The 17,905-nt window shown below is 44.0% G+C and overlaps 1 protein-coding gene across 4 annotated transcripts in view; it reads left to right on the forward strand.

Moving 5' to 3' along the window:
- Window positions 1-17,905, forward strand: part of GALT (galactose-1-phosphate uridylyltransferase) — a 43,992-nt gene that overhangs the window by 2,927 nt on the left and 23,160 nt on the right. The window contains exons 1-5 of one of the 4 annotated variants that reach the window (XM_078771904.1): window positions 5,464-6,022; window positions 6,960-7,075; window positions 7,217-7,292; window positions 11,076-11,124; window positions 11,219-11,348. In XM_078771904.1, coding sequence (XP_078628030.1) covers window positions 7,232-7,292; window positions 11,076-11,124; window positions 11,219-11,348 — 240 coding nt within the window. In that variant the 5' untranslated portion in view covers window positions 5,464-6,022; window positions 6,960-7,075; window positions 7,217-7,231. Of the gene's footprint in view, window positions 1-5,463; window positions 7,076-7,216; window positions 7,293-11,075; window positions 11,125-11,218; window positions 11,349-17,905 lie in introns of those variants that run through there. The other 3 variants (XM_078771906.1, XM_078771903.1, XM_078771902.1) reach the window with 3 other exon arrangements.

Below are 17,905 nucleotides of genomic sequence, written 5' to 3' on the forward strand. Positions count from 1 at the left end.
TTAGCATTTAAATAAGAGGTCAGAAGTCCGCTGAAGAGATTTAAATCAAACTTCATACAAGTAAATGATGTAATAATGTCGGCAGAGGCACATGGTTAGACTAAAGTAATAATAGCATCAATGATAATAGTGTAATACTGGTGTAATATTACAAAACAAAATCGACACCAATAATATTCCCTCTCCCGAAGGGGTTTTTCCTCCTTGTGGACAAATGTTGTGTTAAGGTGTACAAATAGCTTATCATGGCGTATCGTGGGGTCACAACTACCGGAAGTAAAACAATATATATATATTTACATACATACATAGTGTATTCAAAAAGTATTCAGACCCCTTCACTTTTTTCACATTTTGCTATGTTGCAGCCTTATGCTGAAATCGTTTAAATTCATTTTTTCCCTCATCAATCTACACTCAATACCCCATAATGACAAAGAGAAAACAGGGTTTTGGAAAGTTTTGCAAATTTATTAAAAATAAAAAACTGAAATATCACATTGACATAAGTATTCATACCCTTTGCTATGACACTTGAAATTTAGCTCAGGTGTTTCCCATTTCTCTTGATCATCTTTGAGATATTTCTACACCTTGATTGGAGTCCACCTGTGGTAAATTCGATTGATTGGACATGATTTGGAAAGGCACACACCTGTCTATATAAGGTCTCACAGCTGACAATACATATCGGAGCAAAAACCAAGCCATGAGGTTGAAGGAACTGCCTGCAGAGCTCAGAGACAGGATTGTGTCGAGGCACAGATCTGGGGAAGCCTACAAAAAAAATTCTGCTGCATTGAAGGTTCCCAAGAGCACAGTGGCCTCCATTATTAGTCCCCTACCGGTGTACACCGGATTGTTGCGGTTAATATATTGTTGCGGTTTTGAGAACCCACATGTGTAAATATGACATTAAAGGTTGCACCCCATAGTTAGGCCACAAGCAACACGTAGGCCACCATAGGACTTCAGTTATTTCATTAGTATGTGTATAGGTAAGGCCGTGTTTCCAATAGTTGAATCTGCGTTGTGTCAATCAAATAAGAAGTAGGCCCATTCTCTTCATTTTGCAAAGCCTCCCTCTCCAAGCGACGCCATTACGTGCCCTCCATTCTGCCCATGGCCCTCCCAAATTGTTACGCGCCTCTGCCAGCAGCGTTCACGGCCTCGCTGGGCTTCCGTCCAAACGCCGCCATAAGCCACGAGGTAAAACCGGAAAAATGGGGCGGAGCGCCAGGAAGAAGGTGTGGCCACGTCACCCAGCCGTCAAAGGTGGAGCCGGTAAGCCCTCACCAGCCAACCAGGGCTGAAGTGACATCGCCGACAGGTGTGGCTTTGGGGCTCGCGGAGTGATCGCTTGGTTGGCTTATATAAGCGCGAGCGCAAAGCCCTTTTTTTTTTCCTTTTTTTTTTTTGTATACTGAATCGAGGCTCGTGAAAGAGCTGACATTTACTTCACAAACAAATCAACCAGACAAACAAAATATATAAAAAGATGGAGCGGAAGACAAGAAAATGGGAAGCACACAAACACTTGAGAGCACACAACATTTAAGAGCAGGGAGATGTGTGGGAGGGAGAGGGCTTGGGGGGAGGAGGCGTGGGAAGGGGTGGGGGGGTGGGAGAAGTATAAAACACAAGGACACCAAGGACTTCCAGGACAGAAGTTGGTATTTCAAAAAGTGGAATTGGGGTGAAATTATCGGGGATAGAAAAGATCAAGGTTTTGGATGGGGGAAGATATGAGATGGTGGTGAACAGCTGTTTTAAAGACCTGGAGGGTGGGGTGGGATTGAAGAGAGTGAGGGAGTTTGTTCCAGAGGCGGGAGAAAAGAGGAATGAAGGAGTAAAGGTGAGCAGAAAGTCTTGATTTTGGCAGTTTAACCATAAGAGGGTTGCAGGCAGATCTTGTGCGACCTGTAGGAATATTTGCGGGACAGAGCCCAGAGAGAGCTGGGGGGGCAAGGCCAGAAAGGAGTCGGTAGAAGACGGAAAGACCACCAACCTGCCTGCGGTGAGTGAGTGAGAGGCCCCGTGGAGTTAGCTTCATCGCGGGAGATTCCAATGATTCTGAATGCTTTGCTTTCAACAGCGTGAAGACGAGCTAGGTGTGAGGCAGGAGCACCAGCCCAGAGGGGAGAGCAGTATTCCATTGAGCTGCGGATGAAAGCCTTGTACGTGGTGAGGAGCTCAGGTGTGCCAAGGAAGGACTTCGCACGACGGAGGATGCCCAGTCGGCGACTGGCTTTGGAGGCCAGATTTGAAATGTGGTTTTCCCAGGAAAGATCATGGCAGACAGTGAGACCCAAAAGTTTGAGTGACAGAACTTCTTGGAGAGGATTATTCAGAAAGTAGATGGGAGGGTTGTCCAGTCGGTCTTTTCGGAGAGACATCGTAAGAGTGTGAGATTTGTCAGGATTGAAAGACATGTTCCACTTGTTTGCCCAGTCTGTGATTTTGTCCAGGTCTGCAGAGAGTGAGGAGGCTGCAGACTGCCGATCTGAGGGATGAAGAATGGAGCGACAGAGAGTAGAGTCATCAGCAAAGAGATAGAGAGGATTTTCAAGAGAGTCGGAGAGATCATTGATGAAGACCAGAAAAAGCACAGGGCCCAGAACACTACCTTGGGGAACTCCAGCCTGAACAGGAAGAGGAGATGAGAGAAACCCATTCAGGGCCACACGTTGACTACGACTAGAGAGGAAGTCCGCCAGCCATGCGTGGAGATTTCCATGGATACCAACAGAGGAGAGTTTGGTGAGCAGAGCGGGGTGCCAGACCGTATCGAAGGCACGTGATATGTCAAGGGAGACAGCTCTAATTTCCTGTTTGGCATTGAGGACCTCCATCCATTGCTGAGAAAGCAGTAGCAGCATGTCCAGAGTAGAGTGACCAGGTCTGAAACCAAATTGATGATCAGAGATCAAGCCATTGGAGAAGAGGAAAGATTTCATATCTGAAGCAATGATGGATTCCATGACTTTACTGATAATTGAGAGAAGGCTGATTGGTCTGTAGTTGCTGGGATCTGTTTTTGCACCTTTTTTGTGCAAAGCGGTGATGTTGGCAGATTTCCAAGCAGATGGCAGATGACCTTGAGCAAAAGAGAGTGTGAAGAGAACAGAGAGAGGGAGTGAAAGAGCGGAAGAACAAGATTTTAGGACCCGTGGGCTGATGCCGTCAGGTCCAGTTGCAGAATCAGAGTCGAGGGTTGACAGAAACTTTTCCACCTTGTCAGGAGGAAAGGACACAGAGTCCAGGAGCAGCTGGGTACGACTGGGTACGGTGGGTACAGAGAGGGATGGGTTTGGGGCACAAGGTTTAGAGGCAAACACAGAGTTGAGGCATTCAGCTTTTTCAAGCGCGGAGTCAGCCGTGTGGCCGTTTGAGGTGAGGGAGGGGATGGAGGGGGAACAAACGCCAGAAACAGATTTGACCAGACGCCACCAGGATTTGGAAGAGGGAGACAGATAAGAGAGTTCTGTCCTGAGAACGGAGAGATATTGTTTCCTGGCTCTCCTGAGGGTGGACACACACTTGGTTCGGGCTTTGTGAAAGGAAATTAGATTTCCTTCCGTTGGATTTGCTTTCCAGGAGACGAAAGCAAGTTGTTTCTGGGCAATAGCCTCACCACAAGATTCCGTGTACCATGGATGGGAGGAAGGGTATGACAACTGAAGACGAGATGGGATAAATTTGTGCATGAGAGAGAGCAGTTTACTTTGGAAGAATTCCCAGGATGAGTTGATGTCAGAGGCGGTAGAGATGGGAGACCAGTCCAGATGATTGATGGCTGCTTGAAGACCGTGCCAGTTGGCCTGAGTGAAATGCCAGACTCGTCGACGCTGAGGAGGCTCTCTGAGAATGGTCAGAGAGATGTCCACTTTAACAAGCACATGATCAGATGAGCCGATTGGAGCAGAAGAAGAGCAGCAGACATTTTCAGGGAAGTTAGTCATAACCAAGTCCAGAAGAGAAGATGCTCCGTTGATTGAGATCCGGGTCGGGAAATTGACAGATTGTGTCAGTCCCAGTGAGTCACAGAAGTCCTTTGCTGAAGAGCCATGGCTGGTGAGAGAGGTACCCACACCCAGCCAACTGGCATGGTGACAATTGAAATCACCACATATGAGGAAGAGAGAGAGTTGGGATGGGTAGATAGAAGTTGGTCCATGTTATCAGACAGCGAGATGTAGATGGAGTCATCACTGCTTGGTGGACGGTACAACACACATATGAACAAAAGGTGGGAGCGAAGGGGAAGCCGTAGCCAAAGGTATTCCTGGGGGTGAGGTGGAGAGAGGGCAGTGCAGGGCGAGTGAGGAAGAGAGTTTTTTATAAAGATAGCAACCCCCCCCCCCCTCCCCCCCTCCAGGACGAGGCTCAGGTCTATCATACCGGAGGAGGGAGTAACTTGGGAGAGATACCAAGGAATCAGAGACATCATGAAGGAGGAAAGTTTCTGTTAAGCAGATCACGTCTGGTTTGTCAGAAGCAACCTGTATGGAGAGATCGGTCAAGTTTGAGCGAAGGCCCCGGATGTTTGAGGTCCATACTGTTAAAGAAGAGGAAGGGGGAGCATCGGATACAGAACAGGGGGGGGGAGTGGTAGGGTATGATGTGGAAGAGGAGGAAGAGGTAGGGAGAGCTGTTGAAGGTGTGTCAGAGATTTCATAACAGCTTGGAGAAAGGGAAGAATGGGGCGGACAAAAGGTTTGATGGTGATTGGGTGAGGCGCAGTGAGGTGTTGTTTGAGGAGGGGGAAGAGTGAGGAAGAAGGTTGAGGGAGATGAAGGTGAGAGTTGGAAGGGGGAAGAAGCGGGGAGGACGCTTTGAGGAGGAGGGTTGAGAGGGGAGTCCAGGAGGGGAGGAGTGAGGGAGGGTCTCAGAGGGGAGGGGTGTGGGCGGAGTTTAGGAGGGAAGGGGCAAGGGGGGAGATCTGAAAGGGATGGGTGATGGGGAAGATTTGGAGGGGAGGGGCAAGGGGGAAGATTTGAAAGGGATGGGTGATGGGGAAGATTTGGAGGGGAGGGGTGAGATTGGATTTTGAAAAATGTATGATTAATGGGAAACGAACATTTCTTGCAAAATGAGTTTCTTGCGACCTTTGAGTCAAAAATACGTTTGAGGACGCTGAAGGATGGGTGGAGTTCTGGAGAGTTTAGGGAATGAATGAAAGAGGCACTGTAGCTGTAAGAGATGGAATTTTTTTTGGAATGAATAGATTTGGTGAGCAAGTCGAAAGCATCCTTTTATAGAACAAGAAGAAAAAGGTGTTATAGAATATGACAGAATACCATTCTTCAGGGGACAGATGAAACATTTTTTAATGACGTGAAGTCGTGAACACGTGATCACGAACAACGTGGTCAAAGAACGAACGAACAAATAAGAACGAAACGGATAAGAACAGAGAAGGGAATATATATATATATATATTTTTTTTTTTTTTTTTTTATTTTTTATTTTTTTTTTTTGAGTTGGGATGAAAACAGAGAACAGAGACCGAACGTGGAACATGAAAAATAGAGACCGAAAGGAATTGCGGGCGCAATCGAAGAAACCGCTGAGACAGAAACAAAGCCTCAAGCCAAGGTCAGACATCCTTTCAGAGGACTTGCCAGCGAGCACATTTACCAACAGGACTTACTTAACAGGGCGTTGTATTGAACTTACTGATCGGGAGAGCGCACCTTTGTAAAGACTCGCTGCGTGAGAGAGCTCGCCTTCACTGACTTACTGGGAGAACGCGCTTTGCATTGACGGGGCTGATGCAGTGGCGCTGATGAAAGGAGGACCTTATCAAAGGAGTACATTGGAGAGGGGGCGTTTGGCGCCTTTGTATAGTGCACATATTACGTACGCAGCGTACCAGCTTCCCCCCGTTATATAAATTGTCCGGTCGCGTTCAACTACACGCGGAGCTGCCTGCCGGGTTTCGCCCGCTGGACCGGAGCCTGGACTGGAGCCGACTGGAGCCTGGACGAGCCGGTGACCATCCACCATCTACAATCCCCGTGTGAGTGTGTATGTTTGTCCTGGGTATTAAGAATAAGACTGTCTTCGGCTGCCCTGTGTTCTGCTTCTTCCTATCCTGTACATTCTTTCGTTTCCTCTTCTTTCTGTACATTTGTAATAAATCGCCTTGTTCTTTGTTGGTTTCCTCTTATCCGATCGCATCCGTCTTTTCTCTCATTGGGTAAACGTGGCACGATCGCAACCGCTATAGTCGGGTCTAGTCATTGTTAACGGCCCGAATCGTGGCTCGCTTCGCTCGGCATGTTCAGTAACGCCGTGGTTCGGGCGGGAGTTATTTCCCTGCTTTGTGGTCGGTGTTCGTAATTAGGTATTTGGGACTAAATTGACCAATAACCCTACCTAATACCGACCGGAAGGAGCGTATAACTTCCAGGACACGGGTCGGCCAGATAAAAGGACAAGGGGATTAAACCCCCCCCCCCCCCCCCCTTGATAAGGGGAGAGCCGACGACCGAGATCCGTAACAATATAATAAACTACAAACACCTATGATTACCATTTTAAACTCGCACTTCTACTGCTTAACACAACTGAAAGTGAGGAAACCTGATATTCTTGAGCCCCCAGCCTTGATCTACTGTCATCTATATACCCGAGAGGATAATAACATGACCCTTCCTGCCGCTCCTGTACGGAGTGGGTGGACCAGTCATAATAAATTGGCAAATGGTACATTAACTTTGGACAATTTGCTATTGACAAACTGAATCGCATTACATTCGCTTTGAATTTCATCACAAGCCTGTTTCCATTTTTTTTTGGAAGACACCACCTGTAACTGTCCCAATTGTACTACCCTCCTCTTGGGGACAGCCCAAGTCTATCCAAATAGTTTAACATTTTTGCCAAAAGTCTTTCACGAACCAGCTGCTCAGGTCAGACTTTTGTTTGAATGTGATTCCAACTAATGCTCGCAGACAGGACACCCAGCTTAATGGCTATCCGAAGGATGGCACACTTTGTGATACAACTCTCTGCATGTGAAACACCAAACCGTTGAGAATCAAAGCCAGACTATATCTACAGTTTTTAGGTAAGTGCGCTACATCTGCACCATCCTGTCAGACACTTCTTCCGTTTGTTTAACATTTTAGGATTGCACCCGTTTTTCTTTTTTTTCCTCTTTTTCAAATCATTCAAATTGCTGTGTTGTCATTCTCCTTCATTTGCACAGGTTAATGAAGACTATATGAACACCTACGTATTCGATAATGATTTTCCAGCTTTGCAACCAGATGCACCTGATCCAGGTGTGTAAAGACATCATAATCAATGAAGAAAAAGAAAAGTGCAAAGAACAGCCATTTAGGGCCAAATTTATGAAGGGCATGTAATAGTTGGGCGAATCGCTAAAGTCAAAGTCAGTCGCCAATCGCCAAAGAGTGATTATCTAATGTTGATCAAAACTTAATCACAAGCATTTTTGTAACAAACGTTCACATATTGTCGGTGAGGGCATGTTCCAGAGTGTGTTTTAGGCCTTGGATCAAACATTGAAGAGCTTAAAATTTGTAATTTACATGGGAAGGTGAATATGGATGCAGTGAAAATGGATGCGTTAGGAATGCTTGAATTAGCTCAAGACGAGGCAGAAGAGGATAAAAATAGGGCAGTTTGTTGATGTGCATCAATAATCTTTGACGATAGATACAATCATTTGGAAAACGATGACTACTGAAAATCAAATTTGTCCGGCGTTAAAGACTCTCGAAGGAATCATTTTGTTGGCTGCTGAATCTAGTGTAAGACGAACTAGAATCAACTTAGGATGAGAAATGCATTGAATCCCCTCCAACAATTGTCCGTGGAACTGTGATTCTATGCGAGCAAATCATCTCAATTGGGTGTTGGAGATGTGTGCGGTGCTTCGCAGGCTAATCTGCTGTTTAGTCGTGCACAAACAACTCATTCGCTGTTTATCTGCCTTCGTAAATTGCTATCAAGACCTGTGAGTCTTGTACCTGTGAGTACCTGTGAGTTTGTAACGATGTTTTTGTCACAGTTTAAGGGTTATATGTGTGTTAGCAAGATGCTTGCTAAGCGAATTTCGGAAATTCGGCCCTTTTTGCCTAATTAACAGGATACCTATCTCTAACGGGTTAGTAGACATCTCACCTCAAACGAGCAATTTTTTGAGTGTGTCTACGAATCACGTTGCGATGGAACAAACTTGCTCTTGGACACACAACATTATTTGTCTTGTACTTGGTTTGAGTCTAGGTTTAAACCACTGTTCTGGTTTGTGCAGGCAAAGTTTGTGCACCTAAAAATAACAGTATGTGCCTATACTCACTGCTGGTATCAGAATTGATGAGAGTAGTGTATGGTCTTTTTTTGTCTGGGTTTGCATATATCCCCTTAATCGGATTATTAAGTATGAATTAGCAGGTATTTGAATTTATACGATCACTGTGTATGCGTGACATTGCTTGTAAATACACTACATGACCAAAAGTATGCGGACACCCCTTCTAATTAGTGTATTTGGCTGTTTCAGCTGCACCCATTGCTGACAGGTATATATAATCTAACACAGAGCCATGCAATCTCCATAGACAAACATTGGCAGTAAAATGGGCCATACTGAAGAGCTCAGTGACTTTCAACGTGGCACCGGCATAGGATGCCACCTTTCCAACAGGTCTGTTCGTCAAATTTCTGCCCTGCTAGAGCTGCCCCGGTCAACTGTATGCTGTTATTGTGAAGTGGAAACGTCAAGGAGCAACAACAGCTCAGCCGTGAAGTTGTAGGCCACACAAGCTCACAGAACAGGACCGCCGAGTGCTGTAGCGCATAAAAATCGTCTGTCCTCGGTTACAATACTCACTACGGAGTTCCAAACTGCCTCTGGAAGCAACGTGAGCACAACTACTGTTCGTCGGGAGCTTCATGAAATGGGTTTCCATGGCCAAGCAGCCGCACACAAGCTTAAGATCACCATGCGCAATGCCAAGCTGCGGCTGGAGTGGTGTAAAGCTCGCCGCCATTGGACTCTGGAGCAGTGGAAATGCGTTCTCTGGAGTGATGAATCACGCTTCACCATCTGGCAGTCCGACAGACGAATCTGGGTTTTTATTTATTTATTTATTTATTTATTATTATTATTTTTTGTATACAAGATCGAGGCTCGTGAGAGAGCTAACATTAATCATACAAAACGTCAAACCGACACAAACCAACACATAAAACACAAAATAAGTGGAGCGGTAGACAAGATGGGGAGAGAGGGCGAAGGACACAAACACAACATTTGAGAGCAGGGACATCGAGAGAACTGAGAGGGAGAGGGCTTGGGGGGAGGTGGGAGAGGTATAAAACATATGGACACTGCAAGGACTTCCAGGAAAGAAGTTGGAATTTCGAAAAAGTGTATCTGGGGTGAATTAGTGGGGGTAGGAAAGATCAAGGTTTTGGATGGGGGCTTGGAAATGTGGCGGATAAGAGATGGTGGTGAACAGCTGTTTTAAAGATCTGGAGGGAAGAGTGGGATTGAAGGGAGTGGGGGAGTTTGCTCCAGATGCGGGAAAAAAGGGGAATAAAAGAGTGAAGGTGAGCAGAGAGCCTAGATTTTGGCAGTTTAACCGTAAGAGGGTTGCTGGCAGATCTTGTGCAACCTGTAGGAATATTCGGGGGACAGAGCACAGAGAGAGCTGGGGGACAAGGCCAGAGAGGAGTCGGTAGAAGACAGAAAGACCACCAACCTTCCTGCGGTGAGTGAGTGAAAGGCCCTCAGAGTTAGCTTCATCGCAGGAGATTCCAATGATTCTGAAAGCTTTGGTTTCAACATCGTGAAGTCGAGCTAGGTGTGAGGCAGGAGCACCGGCCCAGAGGGGGGAACAGTATTCCATTGAGCTGCAGATGAAAGCCTTGTATGTGGTGAGGAGCTCAGGTGTGCCAAGGAAGGACTTCGCACGACGGAGGATGCCCAGTCGGCGACTGGCTTTGTAGGCCAGCTTGGAAATGTGGCGGATGTTGGCGGATGCCAGGAGAACGCTACCTGCTCGAATGCATAGTGCCAACTGTAAAGTTTGGTGGAGGAGGAATAATGGTCTGGGACTGTTTTTCTTGGTTCGGGCTCGGCCCCTTATTTCCAGTGAAGGGAAATCTTAATGCTACAGCATATAATGACATTCTGGACGATTGTGTGCTTCCAACTTTGTGGCAACAGTTTGGGGAAGGCCCTTTCCTGTTTCAGCATGACAATTCCCCTGTGCACAAAGCGAGGTCCATACAGAAATGGTTTGTTGAGATCGGTGTGGAAGAACTTGACTGGCCTGCACAGAGCCCTGATCTCAACCCCATCGAACACCTTTGGGATGAATTGGAACGCCGACTGCGAGCCAGGCCTAATCGCCCGACATCAGTGCCCGACCTCACTAATTATCTTGTGGCTGAATGGAAGCAAATCCCCACAGCAATGTTCCGGCATCCAGTGGAAAGCTTTCCCAGAAGAGTGGAGGCTGTTATCGCAGCAAGTGGGGGACCAACTCGATATTAATGCCCATGAATTTGGAATGAGATGTTTGATGTTCGGATGTCTACATACTTTTGGTCATGTAGTGTACATGGAAGGATGTACTGAAGAAATTAAAGGTAATTGATTGCAAATGAAAGGTCTAAGTGGTCTAGTTGTAAAGGTCATAGGTCTGAAAGGTTGTAATGGTCTGAAGGTTGAAAGGTGGAAAGGGGTCTAAAGGGTTGGAATTGTCTAAACGGTATCAAAAGGTCTAAAATTGTGTTAACAGTGTGTTGTCATAGGTATCAAATTACATACCACGTGTGCTGTCGGTGACCTGCTTAATCAATACTGGTCGTATGCATCACATTGAAAGATTTGTTTCAAAGCACAAATCCATCAATAAAACAAGATTTAACCATTTCTCATTGTTCAGCTAATTAATTCATTTTTCTATGACTTGCAAGGTTTTAAATTTTGGCTATCATGCCAGCTGTTGGCAACATTAAACACATTAAAAGCTTTTTTTTTTTTTTATGAACCACAACAATGTATCACCGCTGGTGTTGCTTCCTAGGCCCAAATGACCATCCTTTGTTCAAGACAGCAGTGGCAAGAGGAATGTGGTAAGCGTGCTGCACTGTCCTTTGTAAGTTTAACATTACATATTGTTGGGTAACTCTGTTAATCTGACAGCTCGTTGTGTTGCCTTTTTCTCAGTAAGGTGATGTGTTTTCATCCGTGGTCTGACATCACATTGCCCCTGATGGAAGTCGCAGAGATTCGGGCTGTGATTGACAGGTGGACAGAGATAATGTCTGAGCTCGGACAGACATACCAGTGGGTCCAGGTATGTGTTTTTTCTTATCACTTCAGGGTTTGGATAAATGTTAAACTTGCTTGCATGTTTTTTTTAACATAAAGGACATGTAACATGAATTTTTGTTTTGGTGAGTTTTTGTTCCTTGCTGTTCTCCTCATGTTTTGTGATTTATTGTTATGAAATTTACTTTTAATTGCTGCCATAATGTGGTGCTATTCAGTTATTTGGCTATACCTAGCAACGCGTACTATGCATTCTTGAATGTGAAATGGCACTTGCTGGCTGTGATTTTTAGTGTGACCCAAGTGATCGTCACGACCTGAACACTACCTCACAATTTGTAATCATCTAAAGCCCCAGTCACACCGGGCCTGCGACCAGGTTACGACCTAGCTGCGACCGAAAATTTTGTGAATCGCGGGCAAATCGTAGAAAGAGCGCTCGACTGGTCGCAGAGGTCGTGGGTGATCGCCAGAGCAAAATCAGTCGCAGCAAGGTCGATGGTCATGTTCAAAACTTCTGACCTGCGATTCCAAAACTTAAGAGGTCGCAGACAGGTCTTACATGGTCGTACCACCAGTCGCGCATGGACGCACCACCAGTCGTGCATTATCGCAGGTCAAGTAGTCGCACGATTGGTCGTGTTACTGGTCCTGCCACCTGACGATTGGTGGTGCCACCTGTCGTTCAACCTCACGATCGGTAGTGCGAGCGTTCGCAGGTCGCCACGATTGATTGTCCGAGCGGTCGCAAGTCGCCACGATTGACCGTACGATTGGTCGCTGATCGCCACCACTATTCACATGATTACTTTCGATTGACCTTGCGATCGATCTTCTCCAATCGTTGGTGATCGCACAACCACGCGTACCACCAATCGTATGATGACCCCTAAGACCAATCGCTGTTTGCGATCGCAAATGGAGAGCGTAGCAAACATTGACGATTGGTCGTACCTCGGCCAGATTGCCATCAATCACACGATCCAGAAATCGTACGATCCAGTGTGACTGAGGCCTTACGTGCTGTTTCGCAATAATGGTGCAAGACAAATTGGTGTCGCTAGAAATACCCGCTCCCTATGGGAGCATAATAACCCCTCCCTCTGATAGGGGTCAGGAAAGCACTTGCACTATGCCAGGTGTACAGCGCAAATTTGCAAGTCATTTCCATAGCTGACCTGTAATACCCTCTTCCACCACCAGGTGGTGCTATATGGTACACATTAACAGAGAGAATTTGTTGTCCCCCTCCTCCTGAACCCCCATGACTATAAATGATTTTTAATACCTTAAACCTTCCTGGGCACACCCCTAGTACAACCACCATATTCCAACTCATTCTGTCCAGCGATTTAAGAGTGCCTACAAGTCAAACAAAAAACAAACACTCACAAACCAATTTTTTTGGATTAGCAGGCACCCCCACCCTCTGGGCAGGAGTACCAGTGTCGGCCCACTGAATATGGATGGCCACTTTGTTTCCGGGACTCAAAGCAACGTAACATTGCCATGGATAGCACCGCAATCAATATAGTAATCACCAGGATGTCACGAGGTGAGGAAAGTGTTTGATAAAGAAGCCACACCGTAATCACCAATATTGTAATCACTGCTGAGAGGTAAGAAAACATGAGGTGATGAAAGGGTATGATAAAGATGCCGAACTGTAATCTCCAATATTGTAATCACTTCAGTGCTATGACCAATCGAGGAGTGAAGGAAAGATGGAGACACCGGATTGGTCAGTGCCGCGATCAGTTGATAAGTTAATATTGCTGACATAGCTCCAGCCACACAATCTGTAGTAGGTTGTAGACAGCAACCACCCAGGGTGGTACTACCATTTGGACTTGGGAGCGTTAAAGTGGTGCCCGGAACCATCTTGCACTCTCCGTGTTAGGATTGCTGGTCTTACTTTCTGTCTCACTCAAACTACAGCTACCGGGCTAGCTTTATTTGATGTGTTTCTTGCAAACAAACATCATACACTTTTCATCATACACTTTTGTTCTCTTTTATTTAAGGCCTGGCCTCGATGAGGGCTATATAGTCCGTGCCTGGAGCTTTCAACATAAAAAAGCTCTAATATAGTAGATATAGTATGATTAGGCATTTTATATATTGCTAAGTGAAATTAATTTATGCTCTCTTGAAATGCGCTACTTCCCCTGACTCATCCATATTTGCAGCAGGGCAGGAGGGATAGGCAGCAACAGTGTGTTCATTTACAAATCGGCTAGCTAGCGCTTGCCAATCCAGCCGTTCCTTATCCATGGTTTAGAATGGTGTGCTTGCTTGATTGCTTAAGCCACTTGTCGAGCGCTCTACAAGGAACTTGGTAACTGAACACACCCCAGGGCTCTATTCTCATTGCTGCTAAGTAATGACACCATTTTAATGTGCATGTACATTTCCGAGATGATACGTTGTGAGTTTTATGAACGAGAAACACCCAGTCCTAACGGAAGTGGCAAAAGGAGGAGTGGGGTCTTTAAGTTGGAGTTGGCGATCCAAACTTGATAGAACATTACCATGCACACTCCAAATCCAACTACAAAGTTTAAATGCATTTGTTCCCATACAAAAGAACCATGGGTTTTTATGTATTCCTCCCACATCTATGATAATTGTCGTTTTCCTTAAATATAGTACGATAACTCAGAGGACAATTATCATATGGTAGAATTAGTTTGTGAGTTTGATTTATGTTTTAGCGACAACATCCAGTTTTCAAGTGATTCCCCCTGCCAGTGCAGGAGTGCATTAGCCGGTATTATAACTCGCCCACTTATGAATCCCCAATTTAACATAAAGGTAAAAGCCCAAGCTGGATGTGCCATCCCAACTAGGTGGAATGTTTTCTATACACACCCAGGGTACAACTAAACAACCTATTTCATCCATCGGTTTGGGAGTGAATATAATACCGAGCACGTATGCAAGTTAGCCAAGTAGTTTTCGATTTCATCAACCTAACCCTAACCCTGATCCCCCTTACCCCACCCCAACCACCCGAACCATAGCAACTATGAATTATTAAATGACTAACACCCTCCTGGGTACATCCACCAATTTTCTATTCATTAATTCTGTCCAGTTTATGCATGCATACACACTTGGATGCATTAACCCTTAGATTAACTCTTCGATGCACTGGAAACCCTTAGATGCATGGCTGGGTCCAGGAGACTGACCCAGCATGATTTTTGTTGTGCTATAGCTATGTTTTATATATATTATTTGCATGAGCTTCCTTGTATGCTTCTAAAATTCAGTTGCAAATAATTCAGCGGTATAAATATTTCAAAAATCGTTCAAGCTTGAGGGAAAAGTTAATTTCTTAACACTGCTCTTCCTTTCTAGTCCTCAGGTCTGGGAGACCAGAGTAATTTTGACCATAGTTTTGTTGCCTAATTACCTCATAAGCTTGGCCTTAGGTCCTCAGAGAGATTGCTAAACCTGGAGGTGGAGGGATGGCACTGAATCATCTTTAATGTCATTCCTTTGCCATGTGATGTGTTTCTGTCTTTCTGCTTTTCATTTCCTCTTGTGAGTTTGCCCGTTTGCATTGACTTCTCGTTGGTTCTTTAATTGTTTTAGCATCTTTGAAATCTTATTACTGCCTTGATTTGTTTGGCAAAGGTAAGCTTATTCTATTTAGTCTTATTATTTCACGAGCTTTGCAAGTTTATGGGTCTTACTGTTTGCTTTTTGAATTTGCATGGTGAGACACTCGTCGTGTTTTCTTGTTTGGCGTACTGGTCTGCAAATGTTGGACCTATTTTATATTATTTTATTCCATTCTGGTTTTTTTGCATTGTTTGTTTATCTGAAAAATATATCTTCCAAATATACCCTCATTAATCTCAGCTTTGTACACAAAAAACAATTGAATAAAAAAAAAATTCAAAAGTTTGCTTTATGTTTCCCGGGTCTTCCAGAACCGACACCTGGAAAGTTTTAAAGTTTTTGACAAGGTTGTGGGTATATCTTCTAAATAAAAGCATCAGTGAATCCTCATTTTTGAGCAAATACTCCTCCATGAGCCTCAACTTTGTGGAAAAAAAAAAAAAAAAAAAAACTTATTTGGCTTTAATACAATAAAGGGCATTATTCCATAGCTCTATAATTACAAAGCATTCTCTCCAGTGTCTAGAGGATATCTCTGTGCACCACCCTCATCAGTCCCTCATCAGTGTTCAGCACAGCTGGGAATACTTAGGACGATAAAAAGAGCTCCCCAATTGGTGAATGGTGATTAGCTATTTTTTCTTCACTACAATCTGCCACTACTTGAATGGCAGTATTAGAGAACTGAACTCTGATGTCTGAGCACTGCCAGACTCTGCTAAGATATCTGAAGTTCAACTTGCAGGTTTTTTAAAAAACAATTTTTATGTTGAATCCGTAAAAAGTTCTTGATGTGTATTTGTGTTTTTTTGTTTGCTCGTTCATAGTATCTTTTAAGTTAAATGCTCTCAAATATTGAAAGTTCAATGAAAATTTATCATTTTTTGGAAAAATATCGGTGGACTAGGACTCTCCAAAATCGGTATCGGCATCAGACTCAAAAATCTGGCATCGTTCGGGCTCTAATAATCAAGGCAATAAAAGAGTTTTGATTTATCATATGCCTTTGCTAAAACTCAGTCATATAAATACCAAGTTGTGTAGTGAAGGGATACTGGACAGTCGGTGTGGTGGGGGGCTTTGTCTTTGCTAGATTTTTTGCTAGTCGGTGTGGTTCTCTTTGAGAGAGGTGATGATAAATGGCTGCACAGATTGGTGCTTTCATCCCCCTATTCATGGATATTTTACCGTTGCAAATTTTACAGAGTTTCATTAGATTTGAAAATAATTAGAAAGTAAAGTGAAGTCGATGGCACGCCATCGTAAATGCCCGCGCTTCCCACCTCAAGCAAAGTTGAAAGATGGCAAAGGGTTCCACCAGGAATGACCCAATATCAAATTATGAGTTTAACAAATCACCTGTTTTTACCCCCGTGACTAGAAGTACTCACCCACTAGGGTATGAACCGGCAGTCAAATCACAAAAATTGTTGCATATTTTATGCGTCCCCTAATGTTGATTGCCTATACAATATTTCATTAAAAAATGTTTAAAATGTGCCTGCAATGCATTTTTTGGTAATCGACCTTTTGACCTGCCCAGGGGGTGGGGCCAAAATGATATTGCTCTCGCACCTTCTTGCCATGTAGTGATCATAGCTACCAAATTTGATGAATTCCTGCACAACCGTTTAGGGGGATAGATGGCGTGATCAACAGACAGACAGACAGACAGACATGATTACAACATTCCCCCTTTAAAAAGAAATAAAGCATGGGGATACCTAACAGCACATTAACGCAAGCGTTCAGTGAAACATAGGAACCAAGAATATAAAGAGACATTAAGTTGAAACAATAATTGTGATTGTGCAGCTTATAAATATCAGTTCTAATTATTACCTCTTTTCTAATGCTTTTCATGTTTCTGGTTCTTCTTACCTTCATCACGTTGCATATTTCAGCTGCACTAAAGCTAAATATGAAATGTTTTCAGGAAACCCATTGCCATGTTGAAATTATTTACACGTTTTTATAAAATATCAATTTAAATTTGATTGTTACTTCAACCTGTTTGATTGTTACTTCTTCAGAAAAACGAATAGCACATTGCTACACCCGATTCCGGATACAAATGAACACTCAAAAGTAGCCTTTTCATGCCAAAAGTCCTTCATATTTGTTTAAACTTTATGTATGCCAACAACTTTTTCTTCATTGTCACATTTGACTAATCATGTATGAACATCAACATGTTTTTTTCAATATTGTTATTACCTCTGCCACCAAAAGTGGATGACGGTTATGTTTTCACTCCTGTCTGTCTGTTTGTCTGTCTGTGAGCAGGATATCTCCTGGATTTGGACAAAATTTGGTGGAGACGTTGTGCATGGGACGCGGACGAAATTATTAGATTTTGGTGAAGATCCAGATCTGGGTAATATAATTATTTGAGTGATTCTTCACCATTGAGACAGGGCCAAAAATGAAATATAGCATGATATCTCAAAACGTTGTGGACGGATTATGACAAAACTTGGTGGATGGGTTGGTTAAGTGACGAGAACAAGCCGATTAGATTTTGGTTCAGGTCCGGATTCAGATCCAGACTATGAGTGGGATATAAAACGTAGAAGGTTCTGTGTGTTGCATGCATTCTGTGTGGCATTCTTCAAAGACGAATCTTTTCCTTAGAAAATTGAAAGGCAATGAGTGAAATAGCAGTCGTTGAGTAAATTATTAAAATGTCTTGGACAAAATAAGCCTTCCATAACAAAAACATCATCTTATCATGAGATGTCCTGGACAGGTAGTCACTATACTGTGCAGCAAATATTCTGTGGATCATCAAACATTTTTTTTTTTAATTCCCCAGAAATTTCATAACTGATTGCCATTATACCCCATGTTATCTCACTTGCCGCCATCTTTATTTTTCAGCACATTTCAGCTCAAAGCAGAAAACGCATGATTATTTGATGAGTAACAGTATGAAGAGATATTCCATCAAGT

This window comes from Myxine glutinosa, chromosome 2, assembly GCF_964187855.1.
Source record: "Myxine glutinosa chromosome 2, kmMyxGlut1.1, whole genome shotgun sequence".
Classification (NCBI taxonomy): domain Eukaryota; kingdom Metazoa; phylum Chordata; class Myxini; order Myxiniformes; family Myxinidae; genus Myxine; species Myxine glutinosa.